The sequence below is a fragment of the Antechinus flavipes genome, chromosome 4 (genome assembly GCF_016432865.1).
Source record: "Antechinus flavipes isolate AdamAnt ecotype Samford, QLD, Australia chromosome 4, AdamAnt_v2, whole genome shotgun sequence".
NCBI classification, from domain to species: Eukaryota; Metazoa; Chordata; class Mammalia; order Dasyuromorphia; family Dasyuridae; genus Antechinus; species Antechinus flavipes.
The window spans coordinates 147973319-147988072 of record NC_067401.1 but is presented as its reverse complement, the minus strand read 5'-3'; the positions used below and the strand labels follow the sequence as shown (position 1 = coordinate 147988072).

The 14754-nt window shown below is 44.7% G+C and overlaps 1 protein-coding gene across 2 annotated transcripts in view; it reads left to right on the top strand.

Moving 5' to 3' along the window:
- Nucleotides 1-14754, top strand: part of ITGB4 (integrin subunit beta 4) — a 47621-nt gene that overhangs the window by 23500 nt on the left and 9367 nt on the right. For both annotated transcript variants that reach the window (XM_051995071.1, XM_051995072.1), the window contains exons 17-28: nt 566-688; nt 1055-1161; nt 5587-5620; nt 6495-6665; nt 6947-7050; nt 7964-8022; nt 8312-8335; nt 9130-9278; nt 12075-12254; nt 13049-13197; nt 13645-13840; nt 14386-14540. In XM_051995071.1, the coding sequence (XP_051851031.1) occupies nt 566-688; nt 1055-1161; nt 5587-5620; nt 6495-6665; nt 6947-7050; nt 7964-8022; nt 8312-8335; nt 9130-9278; nt 12075-12254; nt 13049-13197; nt 13645-13840; nt 14386-14540 (1451 nt within the window). The remainder of the gene's footprint in view (nt 1-565; nt 689-1054; nt 1162-5586; nt 5621-6494; nt 6666-6946; nt 7051-7963; nt 8023-8311; nt 8336-9129; nt 9279-12074; nt 12255-13048; nt 13198-13644; nt 13841-14385; nt 14541-14754) is intronic.

Genomic DNA, 14754 nt, shown 5'->3' with positions numbered 1-14754 from the left:
CAAATAAATAAATGTACTAGAGGGAAAAAAGACAAATTAGAATTGAGCAAATAGAATCTAATGACTGTATGAGAAATCAAGATACAATAAAGCAGAACAACAACCAAAAGGTAATAGGAAAAAAAAAAAAAAGGTAATAGGAACACTGTGAGCATATCCTAGGGAGGTTGGGAGAGTGAGGGACAAGGCACATAGTATCTCAGGGCTAGGCAAGCTCTTCCCTATAGGCTAGGAATATTCTCAGAATGGCCCTAGGCAAAGCTAGGGACCCACCTTAGTGTAATTCTACATATTAAAGTGATTTGTCGTTCTCAAAATATGTCCAGGGCATCCACATTGGGCATTTTTTAGGGGCTCAGACCACTTTTGCCCCTCTCATCCACTCAGGAAAGCTTACCCAAGTCAGATTCTCCTAGGCCTGGACCTTTGTCCGTTGCTCTCCGGGATGGTGCTTACTTCCTTACCTCATCTTTCTCCCTGGGGAAGGAATTAGGAGGCAGAAGGGTGGGAGCAGCGTGCTCTTAGGGACTCTACCTAACGGGATAGCATGTTGTGGTGAATACAGCAGAAGAAGTGTTGGAATACTGTTCCTTCCGTGATGAGGATGATGACTGCACATACAGCTATACTGTAGAAGGGAACGAAGCCATCGGACCCAACAGCACCGTCCTTGTGCATAAGAAAAAAGGTGAGTGCCATTGAGACCCACAGAGAAAAATGACTTAGATCTGGGGCCTAGAGAGAGAAAGGGAGAGAAGGAGGGAGCTCCTGTCCCGCGTGGGAAAGGAAGCAGGATGGGATGTCCCAAGGGGCTACTAGAACAAAGTTGATTTCCTTCTGCTTTTCCCCAAGAGGTTTCCCAAAGACACTCTTGGTCAATCTAGACAAGTCACTTACTTCCCTTTTTATTCCTCAGTTTCCTTATCTCTAAAATGAGAGATTTGGACTAGATGCTTTCCAAGGTCTCTATTATTCTGCAGTTCTACAAGTCTGTTTCATGGTTCCTTTCCACACCTCCCCATCTCGTCCCTTTTTGTGTTCTGCCCCGTCCCAGACTGTCCTCCTGGAACCTTCTGGTGGCTCATCCCATTGCTCATCTTCCTCCTGCTGCTCTTGGCCCTGCTGCTGCTGCTCTGCTGGAAGTACTGTGCCTGCTGCAAGGTAAGCCCCCGACCTGATCCACCTTATCATTCTGACCTTGGGGACCAGTCTTACTGTGTCCTTTCCTACAATCCCAGATCAGTCAGCTGGTCAGTCTAACAACATTTGTAAGATACCTGCCAAGTTACATGGGGATATGGAAGACATGTAGCTCCTGACCTGTAAGAAATCAGTGTTGTTGGTTACAGAAGATGGGCATACAGGAGACTTTAAAAAAGTAGCAAAAAGGTGTAAAAGGTATATCTCTTTGATGTAAGACTGAAAAAAGAGGTGGAGTGGTTTATACAGCAAAAAAGGAATAACCAGTGGTCAAGTCACACGTGTCACTGGTACCCACGAAATGGCAAGAGAGCTAGAGGAAAGCTTCACTACATCGGGGAGACACCTATAGAAGACATAATCAAGAGTCATTGAGGATGTGATATCGGTAGAGATGGTCGCAACCTGCACCATTGAAAGCTGTATCCAAACTGATCAGATAACAGATCCATTGATCAGGAAGCATTTGGTTTTTTTTTGTTTTGTTTTGTTTTGTTTTTTGTTTTTTCCAAATCATACATGTGGTTTTTATGTACATCTACAACAGAAATACAGTTCTCAAGAGCTCCTTTTACCTTTCTCTGCTTCTCTTGAGTCCTATGGTTGGAGATCAAATTTTTTGTTTAAATCTGTTTTTTCAAATGGAATTTATCTGTTTCATTAAATGTCCATCTTCTTCCCTGGAAGAAAATGCTCAGCTTAGCTGGGTAGTTTATTCTTGGCTGCATTCCAAGTTCTTTTGCTTTTCAGAGTATCAGATTCCAGGCCCTTCAATCCTTTAATGTTGAGGCAGCCAGATCTTGAGTGACCCTTATTGTGACCTCGGTATTTGAATTGTTTTTTCCTGGCTGCTTGTAATATTTTTTCTTTAGTCTGATAGTTCTGAAATTTGGCCACAACATTCCTTGGAGTTTTTATTTTAGGGTCTTTTTCAGAAGGTTTTTGATGAATTCTTTCAATGCCTATTTTACCTTCTGGTTCAATTACTTCTGGGCAGTTCTCTTTGATGATTTCCTGTAAATTAGTATCTATGCTCTTTTGTTCATCATAGTTTTTGGGTAGTCCAATGATCCTCAGGTTATTTCTCCTAGATCTATTTCAGGAAGCATTTGTTAAGTACCTACTATGTACCAAGCATTATACTAGATACTAGCTATACAAAGAATTACCCAGGGGCAACCATGTGTATATATATTTGTTAAGAGCCTACTATGTGCCAAACATTATACTAGGTACTAGATATGCAAGGAATTAGCCAGAGGCAATCATGTGTACATATATAAAATACATGTAAAGATAATACAAGATTCTGTAGAAGGTTAGGAGGGACAGAGGCTTTGCATCTGGGGGATCAGGGAAGGCACTCTCAGCTGAGCCCGGAAGAAAATTATGGAGCTAAGAAGTAAAGATCAGGAGAGAATACTAACTGGACACAAGGGCATTGTGGCCCATTTTGGCTAGACTAAAGACTGAATGAAAAGGCATAAGATGTAACACATCTTAAAAGGAGGTTGGGGTTAGACTGAAGGGCTCATGGGATCAAGAGCTTAATGCATCAACTAACCAGCAATAAGCATTTATGAAGCAGCTGGTGGTGTGATACTGGATGATGGAGTACCTGTGATTTCGTGATGTTAATTGATAGACCAAAATTGGTGCAACCAGCAGGGACTCTACCACACCTTGTTGCATCTTGGCTTTGGAGGCTGCACAATCATCTGCAAACAAAAAACCATGCACCAAAGCTCCCTCCACTTTAGTTCTGGCTCACAGTCTGTTCAGGTTGAAGTATTTACTTACCACGATAAGCATATATATGCAATGTTTGTCTACAATGAAAACTTTTGATAACCTGGCTGAAAACAGCATGCTAGAAAGCATAGGAACAAGCACACAGTCTTGTTTCACTCCATTGGTGACTGGGAATTGATTATGTGACGTGGGAGCCCGGACACAGGACCTCCAGCATGATGTGCCCTCATCAGAGAAGGTGCTGTGCTCTGTGAGCAAAGCAGAAGTGAATTAGTTCTGAAAAAATGTGAGATCTGCAGAGTTAGAAAAGCCATCCCAAATATTCAGAGGGACGATTTCTGTACGACGTGCGGCAGAGCATTCATCAGCCACAGTCATCAACGAACATTTTGGTCCTCTGAGGATAAAGGACAAAACCCATGAAGCACTTATTATGTGCCAAGCACTAGGTTAAATTCTGGGAATCTACAGAAAAATTAAAGATGGTCCTTTTCTTCAGGGAGTTCAGGGAATATCCACATTTGGGGGTGTGATATCCCACTTAGGGGATGATGATCCAGCAAAAGAAATTGAGAAGCAGTAAAAGTGGAAGAACCAAGAGAGAACAGGGTCAGGAAAACCCCAGTAGGCTGGGGTCAGAGAGGGAAGTATCCAAAACAAGAGATAATCAAAAGCATCAAGAAGATCAAATAGGAAGAAGATTGAGAAAATGCCATTCAAATCAGATTTTGTCCTGAAGAGATCATTGACAACTTTGGAGAAAGCCATTCCAGTTGTGAAATTAGAAACCAAATGGTTAAAAGGAAGCAGAGGCAAGGAGTGTAGACATCTTCTTCTAGGGGTTTGAGAGAAAGAGAGAAGTTATAGATGGGCTTGATAGGCTAGTTTTGGGTTTTGGTTTTGTGGAGACTTGGACGAGTTTGCAAGCAGTGGGGAGGGAACCAGAAGATAGGGAGAGATTGAAGATTAGAGAAGCAGTGGAGATGATTGTGGGGCATTCTGCTTGAGAAGATAAGAAGGGTTTGAATCAGGCATATTTAGCTTGTCCTGGTGAAGATAAGAACCATCAGACTTCCAGGGGGACAGATGGAAGCGTGAAGTCAAAAACTTATGAGATGTAGGTGAGAAGAGAGAGCCATGATTTTCTCATTCAAGAATGAGGCAGTCAATTGAGAGAGAAAGGGGAAGTAGAGGAGACTTGAGCAGAGGGAAAAAGGGTTTAGATCGGCAGCTGAGAGGAGTTAGAGGATCAGTCAGGGAGGAGTATATTTCCTTACCATAGGGAGGATCCATACGATCCATATCTAATAGATAAAATCAGTTTGTAGCAGACCCAGTCAGTTGGCTTGCATGACTTCCTTCAGTCAGCTCAAGTAAGGGCAGAGGAGGGGGGATGGTGAGGAAATGGTCTAAGTTTGGTGAGGAAAGATAGTGATAGGAAACACAATGAAAAGATTCAAGAATAAAACGTTTAGGATGTAAAGGTATGGATGGGCTGCAATCTGTACCATTGAAGCTGTGACCACACAGATCCATCCTTTAGTCAGTCAATCAGGAAGCATTTATTAGGCAACTACTATGTGCCAGACACTGTACCAGGCACTAGGAATACAAGGATCTTACAATCTAGCCAAGGAAGATAGTAGGTACATATTGTAGATAGAATACTAAACCTGGAGTCAAGAAGGCTTGAATTTAAAAATGGCTTCAAACACTAACTGTGTGACATTGGGCAAAGACACTTTAGTCTCTTCATCTATAAAATGGGGATAATAATAACACCTACCTCCTAAGGTTATTGTAAGGATCAATTGAGACAATGTTTATAGAGCACTTAGCATAGTATCTGGCACACAGTAGGCACTTAAATGCTTCCCTTCCTCCCTCCCTCCCTTCCTTTCTTTCTTCCTTCCTTCCTACCTTCCTTCCTTCTATCTATCCTTCCTTTCTTCCTTCTTTCCTTTTTCTTCTATAGGGATATTAAAAATATGTACAAAGAAAATTCAAGATCATTTCAAAGAGAAGGGAAAAGGATTCTCTTTTTCAATGTTTTACTGATGTTTTTATATTGCTCTCATTTTCCAAGGATTACTTCTTACCTTCAATAGAAGCCTCTTTTGTAACAATAAAGTACAGTTAACAAAATAAACACTTTAACTAAAATGCATGTCCCCTTCCACACTTATACCACCTTTCTATCAAGAGGTAAGAGGCATGGTTCACTTTGGCCTCCTGAAAGCACAACTAGGGATTGCCTTAATCAGAGCTCAGCAGGCTTTCAGGGTTTTGCAGCAGTATAGACTGTTTTGGTTAATTAAGGGCTGGGGTCTGGGAAGGGGAGAAAGGGAAGGCAGAACAGGAGTAATAACCTGGAAGGCCTGGAGAGCCTATGGTAGGATAGAGACTAGGCTAGGTGAAGTGGGACAAGCCCTTCATGGACATTTTTCTGTCCTCTCCTGCCATCATAATATCTAATACCCGCTTTCTAATACCCTGGCACCAGTTGGCACTACCAGGCTTCTCAAGAGAGAGATCACTACTTTGCCCCTGAGGTAAGAAGCAGGTAACCCAGAGCAGGAGCAGCTCAGGTTTCTAAGCGTTCTTCCCTTTCTGTTCCTTCTTTCTATTTCACAGGCCTGCCTGGCCCTGCTCCCCTGCTGCAACAAAGGTACTGCTGGGACACTGGCATGGGGATGGGGGGCTCTGACATGGGGATGGGGGCACTGACATGGGGATGGGGGGCTCTGGCATGGGGATGGGGGGCTCTGGCATGGGGATGGGGGGCTCTGGCATGGGATGGGGGCACTGACATGGGGATGGGGGGCTCTGGCATGGGGATGGGGGGCTCTGGTATGGGGATGGGGGGCTCTGGCATGGGGATGGGGGGCTCTGGCATGGGGATGGGGGGCTCTGGCATGGGGATGGGGGCCTCTGGCATGGGGATGGGGGCCTCTGGCATGGGGATGGGGGGCTCTGGCATGGGGATGGGGGGCTCTGGCATGGGGATGGGGGCCTCTGGCATGGGGATGGGGGCCTCTGGCATGGGGATGGGGACTCTGGCATGGGGATGGGGGCCTCTGGCATGGGGATGGGGGGCTCTGGCATGGGGATGGGGGCCTCTGGCATGGGGATGGGGGGCTCTGGCATGGGGATGGGGGCCTCTGGCATGGGGATGGGGGCCTCTGGCATGGGGATGGGGACTCTGGCATGGGGATGGGGGCCTCTGGCATGGGGATGGGGGGCTCTGGTATGGGGATGGGGGGCTCTGGCATGGGGATGGGGGGCTCTGGCATGGGGATGGGGGCCTCTGGCATGGGGATGGGGGCCTCTGGCATGGGGATGGGGGGCTCTGGCTGAAGACTTTCACTTCCTGAGGGCAGAGGGAGGAAAGAGGAAGCAGGGATCCCCAGATGGGATGGTAGATTAATCTCAGCATAATGGAAGCTGAGAAAGTGACTTCAGATACCTTTGTCTGGTCTCCTGGGCTCCATAAGCATCATGAAGGTGACACTGGTACTGAAATCCCTCTGCCCCTCCTGCAGGCCACATGGTGGGCTTCAAGGAAGATCACTACGTGTTGAGGGAGAACCTCATGGCTTCGGACCACCTGGACACGCCAATGGTACGCAGTGGAAACCTGAAAGGGCGCGACATGGTCCGCTGGAAGATCAACAATGGCATCACCAGCCATGCTGCCAATCCCAAAGAGCTGGGTAAGGGGGTAACCGGGGGTGCCCGTCTCAGAAAGGCGTCCCGAGCCAGGGGGGTTGTGGATGCTGCTTGCCTTGAATCGGGGCTCCAAAGGACGCTCATCTTAATTCCCTAAGGACCTCTGACAGAGTTCTAAGAGCCAAGAGCAGCCAACTGTGGCACCAACTTCCATTTTCCTCCTGCCACTAAAAATCCCCGCCCTCTACCAGGCTTATTATCCCACCAGGCCCATGACAGAGTTCTAGGCTCCAGGAAAGGCCTGACCTGTCCCTTTCCCGCCCAGTCCCATATAGGTTATCCCTGCGCCTTGCCCGCCTCTGCACCGAGAACCTGCTGAAACCTGATACTCGGGAGTGCGATCAGCTGCGCCAGGAAGTGGAAGAGAATGTAAGACTGAGGGCAGTGCCCGCGGGAGGGGAAAGAATGGAGATTCTCCCGGCAAGGGTGGCAGGGAGGAGAAGAGCCTGTGGGAAGGAGAGGACTCAAGGAGAGGCCTCTTCTGGAGACTTAGTCCAGGAACAGGAGGCTCCTGTTAGGGAATCTGCCCTTTGCATTTTCCAAAACATGAAGCTGCAATGGTCTGAGCTCCTGGGAACTCTGCTCCCTGGCCTTGCTCGCTCCGGGAGGATTCTGATTAGCGGGTCCATTCTTGGTTCTGAATCCGTTCATCAACATTTATTCACTGCTTACTCTTTGATTGGCACAAAGATACAAAGAAAAAGCAAAAACTGTCCTTCCTTCAAGAAGGACATTCTAAGGGAGAGACAATGTGGAGAGATGTGCGCGACTTAAAAAGTGCAAAGGTTAGAGAAGAGATTACTAGCCGCTGAGGGGAACAAGAAAGGCATGAGGTGCACACTTGGAGCTCCTTCCGTGGGACAGGCTGAGGCTGGGGGACCGCGTGGGGTCTGGATTTCCCAATGGCAGCAGGCAAAAGGCAACCAGGCTACCAGGGGAGATGCTTTGGGCCAGTCAGGGAAATGGAGCAGTTTAAAGTTTCCCTACTGATCAGTGTCAAGAGGAAGCCTATTATGAGTGGCTGTTGCCCTTCCAGGCTGGATGAGGTAGGGAGATGTAGGCTCAAAAGGGGGGAAAAAAGGAATAAAAAGGAGGGGAAGGGAAGAAAGGGAAAGGCGTGGCCTCCTAAGTGTCCCAGGAAGCCAGGGATGCCAAGGGGCACAGGTGAAGAGGGAGGGCATTTCAGGCACGAGGACAGTGAGAACAAAGGCAGCCATGGTTTTCCTGTGCCAGATTGTCCCCAGGAGCACCCTCATCCCCCCTCTCCTCTGTTCTCTTCCAGCTGAATGAAGTTTACAGACAGATTCCGGGGGTTCATAAGCTTCAGCACACCAAGTTTCGGTGAGTACTTAACATCCCTGTAGAGACAGAGATACCACAAAGACCATTGGTTGGGCCCATTGGTTGCCTGTACCATGCTGATCCAGGCTTTCCGGATGGCATGTCAGAAGATGGCCCGTCCCATGGGCCCTATACTAATTCTGCCACCCTGGTCGTAGACTATGAGGCAGGCTGCTAGTACAGGAAAACACCAAAAGTCCTGAATATCCCTGCCCCACCCACTCCCTCCAGCCCTTCTCAAGGGGCTAAGGAAAACACAGCTCATTCATTTCTTCTGTTTCTCCCACAGGCAACAGCCCAATGCTGGGAAAAAGTGAGTAGAGCATTAGCTGGTAGCCCTAGGACCATCACTCTCGGGCATCTGTCCCTTTATCCTGCTTATCTCTCTGTTTATCTGCCTTAGCATTTTCTCTCCTTTGGGGGTGGGGAAGGGAGTGAGGGAAAGAAAAGAGCAATGGATCTACAGCTGCAGTAGAAAGCTTGCATTCCACTAATTTCATGCCAACTGAGGGGTCCTGTGTCTGGCAGCATTATCCAAAAAAGCATATGGCATCTGAACCCTCACAATGCTTTGTTTTCTTAGTCCCAGACCCTGGGCATTCCTGTATGTCATTATATGTCTGATTATGGGAAATATAGAGGGTTCCACCAAGAAAGAATTGCTTAGGGATGTCAAGGGACCTTAACAATCTTCTCAGGTGCCCCCCAAAAAACAGGTTAGCATCCTTCCCTTCTTTTTCCTTTCTTCTTTTTTTCTTTTATTTCTTTCTTTCTCTCCTTTCTTCCTTCTTTCTCTTTGAGAGGTTAGCAAGAAAAGCAACCAGTATCTCACTCATGACCTCCCACTATTCCCTGTTGGTGACCTACATTCGTGTTGGTAGGAAGTCAGAAAATCAGGGAAGAATTAACAGAATTGAGAGTCAGTCAACAAACCTGGATTAAGTTCCTTCTATCCAAGAGAAACTATGTTAGGAAGTGCTGGGTTGTATTGATCCTTGATAAAGAATAAGAAAGTTGCCCATCTTACAGATCCTTCTAGTGGGTGGCAATAAGATATCCACATGGAATCTGGACCTCAGTGATCTTCTTTTCTTCTCCTGGAATTAGGCAGGACCACACAATTGTGGACACAGTGCTGATGGCCCCCCGGTCAGCTAAGTTGCCTCTGCTGAAGCTAACAGAGAAGCAAGTCTCCCAGGGAGCATTCCATGAGCTCAAGGTGGCCCCTGGCTACTACACCCTCACTGGAGACCAGGGTAGGTTGCCTGGCCACACAGAGAGGATGCTGACCACACGCTGTCCTCTGAGTGTCCTGCATGGCAGGCTGAGGTCCCGAATCCGAATCCTGCCTCTGGCATCTCTTATCTGCTGTCTTGGCCAAGTCTCGAGGCTGCTTCCCTCATCTATAAAACTGAGGGTTGGAGTCCCTAAAGCATTTAGATGGAAAAGTGGATAAGAGTATTAGACTTGGAATCAAATTTGACATCAGACACTATTACCTCTCTGACCTTGGAAAAGACACAATCTCTGATACAAAGGAGATAATGATAGCACCTGATTCTTGTGAGAATAAATGAGATAATTCAGGGTGTCCCAAAACTCTTAATGGACAGTGGAATCCCAGAAGAGGAAGCTGTATTTGTAAAGCATTTTGCAAATGGTGTGTAAATGCTGGCTGTTATTTCTTCTTCATCATCATCATCAAAATCAAAGCTCCTGCCCCTCTCCCAATCCTATCATATGATATTCTGTTGGAATCCTTACAAACTGCTAACTCATTAGAGTTGATCTAATCTTACAAGAAGATGTTTTGGGCAGAACCTGAAACAAGGTATACATGGTATATGTAAATCCATCAATTTGGGAGGCATTATACATAATTTACATAAGCACATAGCAATATAACACAGGCTAGTAGTAATGTAAATAACATGAATCATCTGAAAATTTACACATGTCCATAAGTCCTAGAAACAGTCCATAAGGAATCCATTGTCCATTAGTTCATGTGCCAGGAATCTAATCATTCCTGTAAGCTCTGAAGTACTGCAAAAAGTCTCATCAACAATATTTCATCTCAAGGAATCCAATGATTCTTGCTGTTTTTTTCAGGAACTGAAAGCTGAAGATTTTAAAGTTCTTTTGACAGTCTCATTGTCAGCCATCTGACTCTCCATCTGTGGAAATATAAGCAGATCCTCTTCCCCAAGCAGTTAACCTAATTCCCTTCTATTTACCAAATTTGGGATTTCTCCTCATCATCTGGTAATTACATTGGAGCCATTTGCACTGGATATTGCCTTGTTGTCTTAAAAGGCCTGTATTCTTCCCAACTGTAATCCTGATTGCTTTTCTGTTGGTTGATGACATCAGAGTTCTGAATTTCTAAAGTTTCTCTGGCTGTAACCTCAGCTGCTATCATGCTCCACCTGTCCTTTGATTGATACTTTGGAGCTGGGCCCTGCCTCTCATTTTTCTGGGTCAATATACATTTAGAGGCCCAATGAAAGCCTCGGTTACATTTTGGACATGGGGTTTTGGGTTTTCTCTCACCCTGTCTTCTCACTCTATCTCCATTTCTACATTGGGCTCTTAGATGTCCAACTTTTCCACATTGAAAACATCAACGAGTTTCTCTAGAATTCCTTTGCCAAGAGGGACCCTGTCTTCCCATATTCATCATAGTTTGGGTATAATAAGCATTTGTGCCCACTGTGGCACAGTGTCTTATGATCTCCTCCAAAGGAGCATCTTTGTTTAGCCCCCATATAATTCTCTTGCAAACCTCATTGGCATTTTCCTTAGCCAAATGTCTAGTCATTATTTCTGTTGCTGCATTATCTCCAATGGTTCTTATTACAGCTGTTTGTAAACGTCCCACAAAATCTGCAAAAGGTTCATTGGGACCTTGCTCTATTTTTGTGAAAGCATTATTTCCATCTTTCTGTCCAGGGAGAGAATTCCAAGCTTTTATTGCAGCCTTAGAAATTTGCTCATATACTGTTATGGGATAATAAATTTGTTCTGAATTCTCTGCATACTGACCTTCTCCAGTTAGTTGGTCAAAAGTGATTTGTCCAATAGCTCCTGTTTGTCTGTTGCATTGGGCTTGAATCCTACATAATTCATGAAACTCCGAAAGCCACAATAAATTTTGTCCCAGTTCTAGACATGTTCTCGCTATGGATTTCCAGTCATTCGGGGTTAAGATTTCATAAGACAAATTATCCAGTAACATCTTCACATAAGATGATGTAGCCCCATAAAGAGTGCAACCCTTTTTCAAATCTTTAATTTTTTCCAAATTAAAAGGAGTGTATTTTCTCTCTTTTTGACCTGAGGAGTTGAGCTCTTCAATCACAGGATATGCATTTATAAAATCAGATAACTCGATTTATCTGATTTTATAAATGCATATCCTGTGATTGAAGAGCTCAACTCCTCAGGTCAAAAAGAGAGAAAATACATTAGGTTAACTGCTTGGGGAAGAGGATCTGCTTATATTTCCACAGATGGAGAGTCAGATGGCTGACAATGAGACTGTTAAAAAGACTTTTAAAATCTTCAGGAATCATTGGATTTCCTAACACAAGATGAAACTGTTTTAGTTCTTGAAAAAAACAGCAAGAATCATTGGATTCCTTGAGATGAAATATTGTTGATGAGACTTTTTGCAGTACTTCAGAGCTTACAGGAATGATTAGATTCCTGGCACATGAACTAATGGACAATGGATTCCTTATGGACTGTTTCTAGGACTTATGGACATGTGTAAATTTTCAGATGATTCATGTTATTTACATTACTACTAGCCTGTGTTATATTGCTATGTGCTTATGTAAATTATGTATAATGCCTCCCATATTGATGGATTTACGTATACCATGTATACCTTATTTCAGGTTCTGCCCAAAACATCTTCTTGTAAGATTAGATCAACTCTAATGAGTTAGCAGTTTGTAAGGATTCCAACAATATTCTTTGCCTTTTTCCCCCCCATCTCGCTCCTCTGATCCAGTGTATCTTCCCCCTTCCATACTTTCTCCATCCAGATGCCCGGGGCATGGTGGAATTTCAGGAAGGAGTAGAGCTGGTAGATGTTCGAGTCCCTCTTTTCATCCGTCCAGATAATGATGATGATCAGCATCTGGTGGTAGAGGCAATTGATGTACCCGTGGGCACTGCCACCATTGGGCGTCGCCTGGTCAACATAACCATCATAAAGGAACAAGGTTAGAACTGGCATTCAGGGTGAAATAGAACATGGTGGCAGGATGGAGGAGAGAAGGGCATAGGACCCTTTCTTCCACTTTCTATGGGCCTGGTTCTTTGGCTGCTATCGGACTCATTGTCTCAATGCTTGGTCTGTTGCTTCCCACTTCTGATGAATATTAATTTACCTCCAACACTTCCTTTATTGCCTGACCTGAGCAAGTCACAACTTCTCCAAATCTCAGTTTCCATGTCTGGAGTAGCAATTGCATAGGGTTATTATGAAGATCAAATGATAATGTATATAGTTTTAAACATGTATATGTAATATGTGTATAAAACATATTGTGTATGATATGTGTATATATATATGTATACACATTTATATATAAATAAAAATATATAAATATGTATGTTAAAAATATATATATATATATATATGAATACTTGATACAGTAGAGAGAAAGCTGTCCAATGCCAGGAAGAACTGGAGTTCAAGTTCTCCCTCTGATACATCCTGTCTGTATGACCCCTAGACAAGCTACTTAACCTGTCAGTTCTCTAGGTTGCAGAGGAGGGTATCAGCCTGCATTGATTAAAGGAACTTTTCTTCATCTGGGAGTTTTGTTATCCACTGAAATTACAAGTTTGGTCTCGACCTATTTTGTTGTTATATCATTCATCTCATTTCGATGGGAATGATGATGTTTTTCTGTGGTTGCCCATGGGGTTTCAGAAATGAGGTTAGGAGATACAGGGTAAAGGAAGGTTGAGACCTCCCCTGGCCCACACCCACTGCCATGGTTTCTTGCAGCCAGCGGGATAGTATCATTTGATCAGCCAGAGTATTCCTTCAACCACATGGACCAGGTAGCCCGGATTCCTGTGACCAGACGCGTCATGGACAGTGGCAAGTGTCAAGTCTCCTACCGAACACAGGATAATACAGCCCGGGCCAACCGGGTAAGAACTTTGTTACAGCAGGGCTTGTTCATGAGACAGTGAGACGTGCCATTTCGTCAATTCTATTTTTTAAATTGTTTGCTTTTTTTTTCATTTTGCCAATCCTAATTTTTAAAGAAGTTGTTTTCTTTTTCCCTTTCACCAAATTTATGATGTACTTTTCCTATGTATGTGTGTTTTCAAATACTTATTTAAGAGAGTCCCTGCTGCCAATGGAGATCTCACCATCATTAAGAAACAAGGTTAGAAAGAACATTTAGAGTGAAGTTGAGCCCCATAGCAAGAGCAGAGGCGAAGGGCACTATGTATGACTGTGACTGCACTCAGCCATCTCTGGGTGTGATTGGATGAGTGTCTCTGGGTGGCTCTGTGATTTCTCCTGCTCCCCATGTGCCCACATTCCCAATGTTAGTTTTTACTATGCTTCTAACCCTACTTTTTCCCCAGGACTACATCCCTGTAGAAGGAGATCTGCTCTTCCAGCCAGGGGAGACAAAGAAGGAGCTGCAAGTGAAACTGCTGGATCTACAGGAAATGGACTCCCTCCTTTTGGGCCATCAACCCCGACGTTTCCACATCCATCTAACTAATCCCAAGTATGGCGCTCGGTTGGGCGAGCAGCACTCTGCCACGGTCCTCATCGGTAATTTAAATGATGAAGGGACAGAGAGGGAAGCTCTGGGGAAGACCCTGCCTGGATGGAAGAGTAATTGGGGGATTTTACCTCCCAAATTCCCATTGAAAATGCCTCAAATACCAGGGGCTTTGATCCCCTCCCCCCTTTAAAGAAAGGTGAATTACATTAAGCCATTTTTACTTCTGAATACCTTTATGCCCTATGACTAAGGGGGTTTGAGACCCTAGAGAAAGGTGGAAAAAACTGACAAGTCCTGAGTAATGGAAGGAAAGCCATCAGAGCTATGGAATAAAGGAGCTAAAAACAAAATTTGCTTCTTATCATCTTGAAATCTTAGGGGCCCTATAGGTAGTAGGGATCTTGAGACTGTCTGACACGGAGAGCCTCCCCTTACTGAAGAACAAGATTCAAAACCAAAACAGAGCCCTCAGACAACTCCGTCCTACCTTGCCCAGTAGGGTCATCAATTGAGAGTCTGGCTCCCACTAGTGGCACAGAAATGACCCAATTCTAGGTGCTTTGTGCTTAATATCTCTTCCCATTCACTGCAGAAAGTCTGGATAAGGGATTGGTTGGACAGACGACTTCCTCATATTTCACCCCGGCTGAACCAGGTGCCCCTCAGAACCCCAATGCCAAGGCTGTTGGTTCCCGTAGGATCCATTTCAATTGGATACCACCTCCTGGCAAGCCATCTGGATACAGGGTAAGGAAGAAGATTCCGCCATCTAGTTGCCCCTTGGGTCAATTACTGGCTAACCATTCTGGCTTAAAATAGATGGTTTTACATGTCTGGACTTCTGTTTTCCTCATCTATAAATTAAGGAGTTTAGTTTAGATGATCTCTAAATCTGTGGTCCTGTGACTATTTTAACTTGCTTTCAATTGAATCACTTTTGAGTGAGCATTTTTGTTCATAT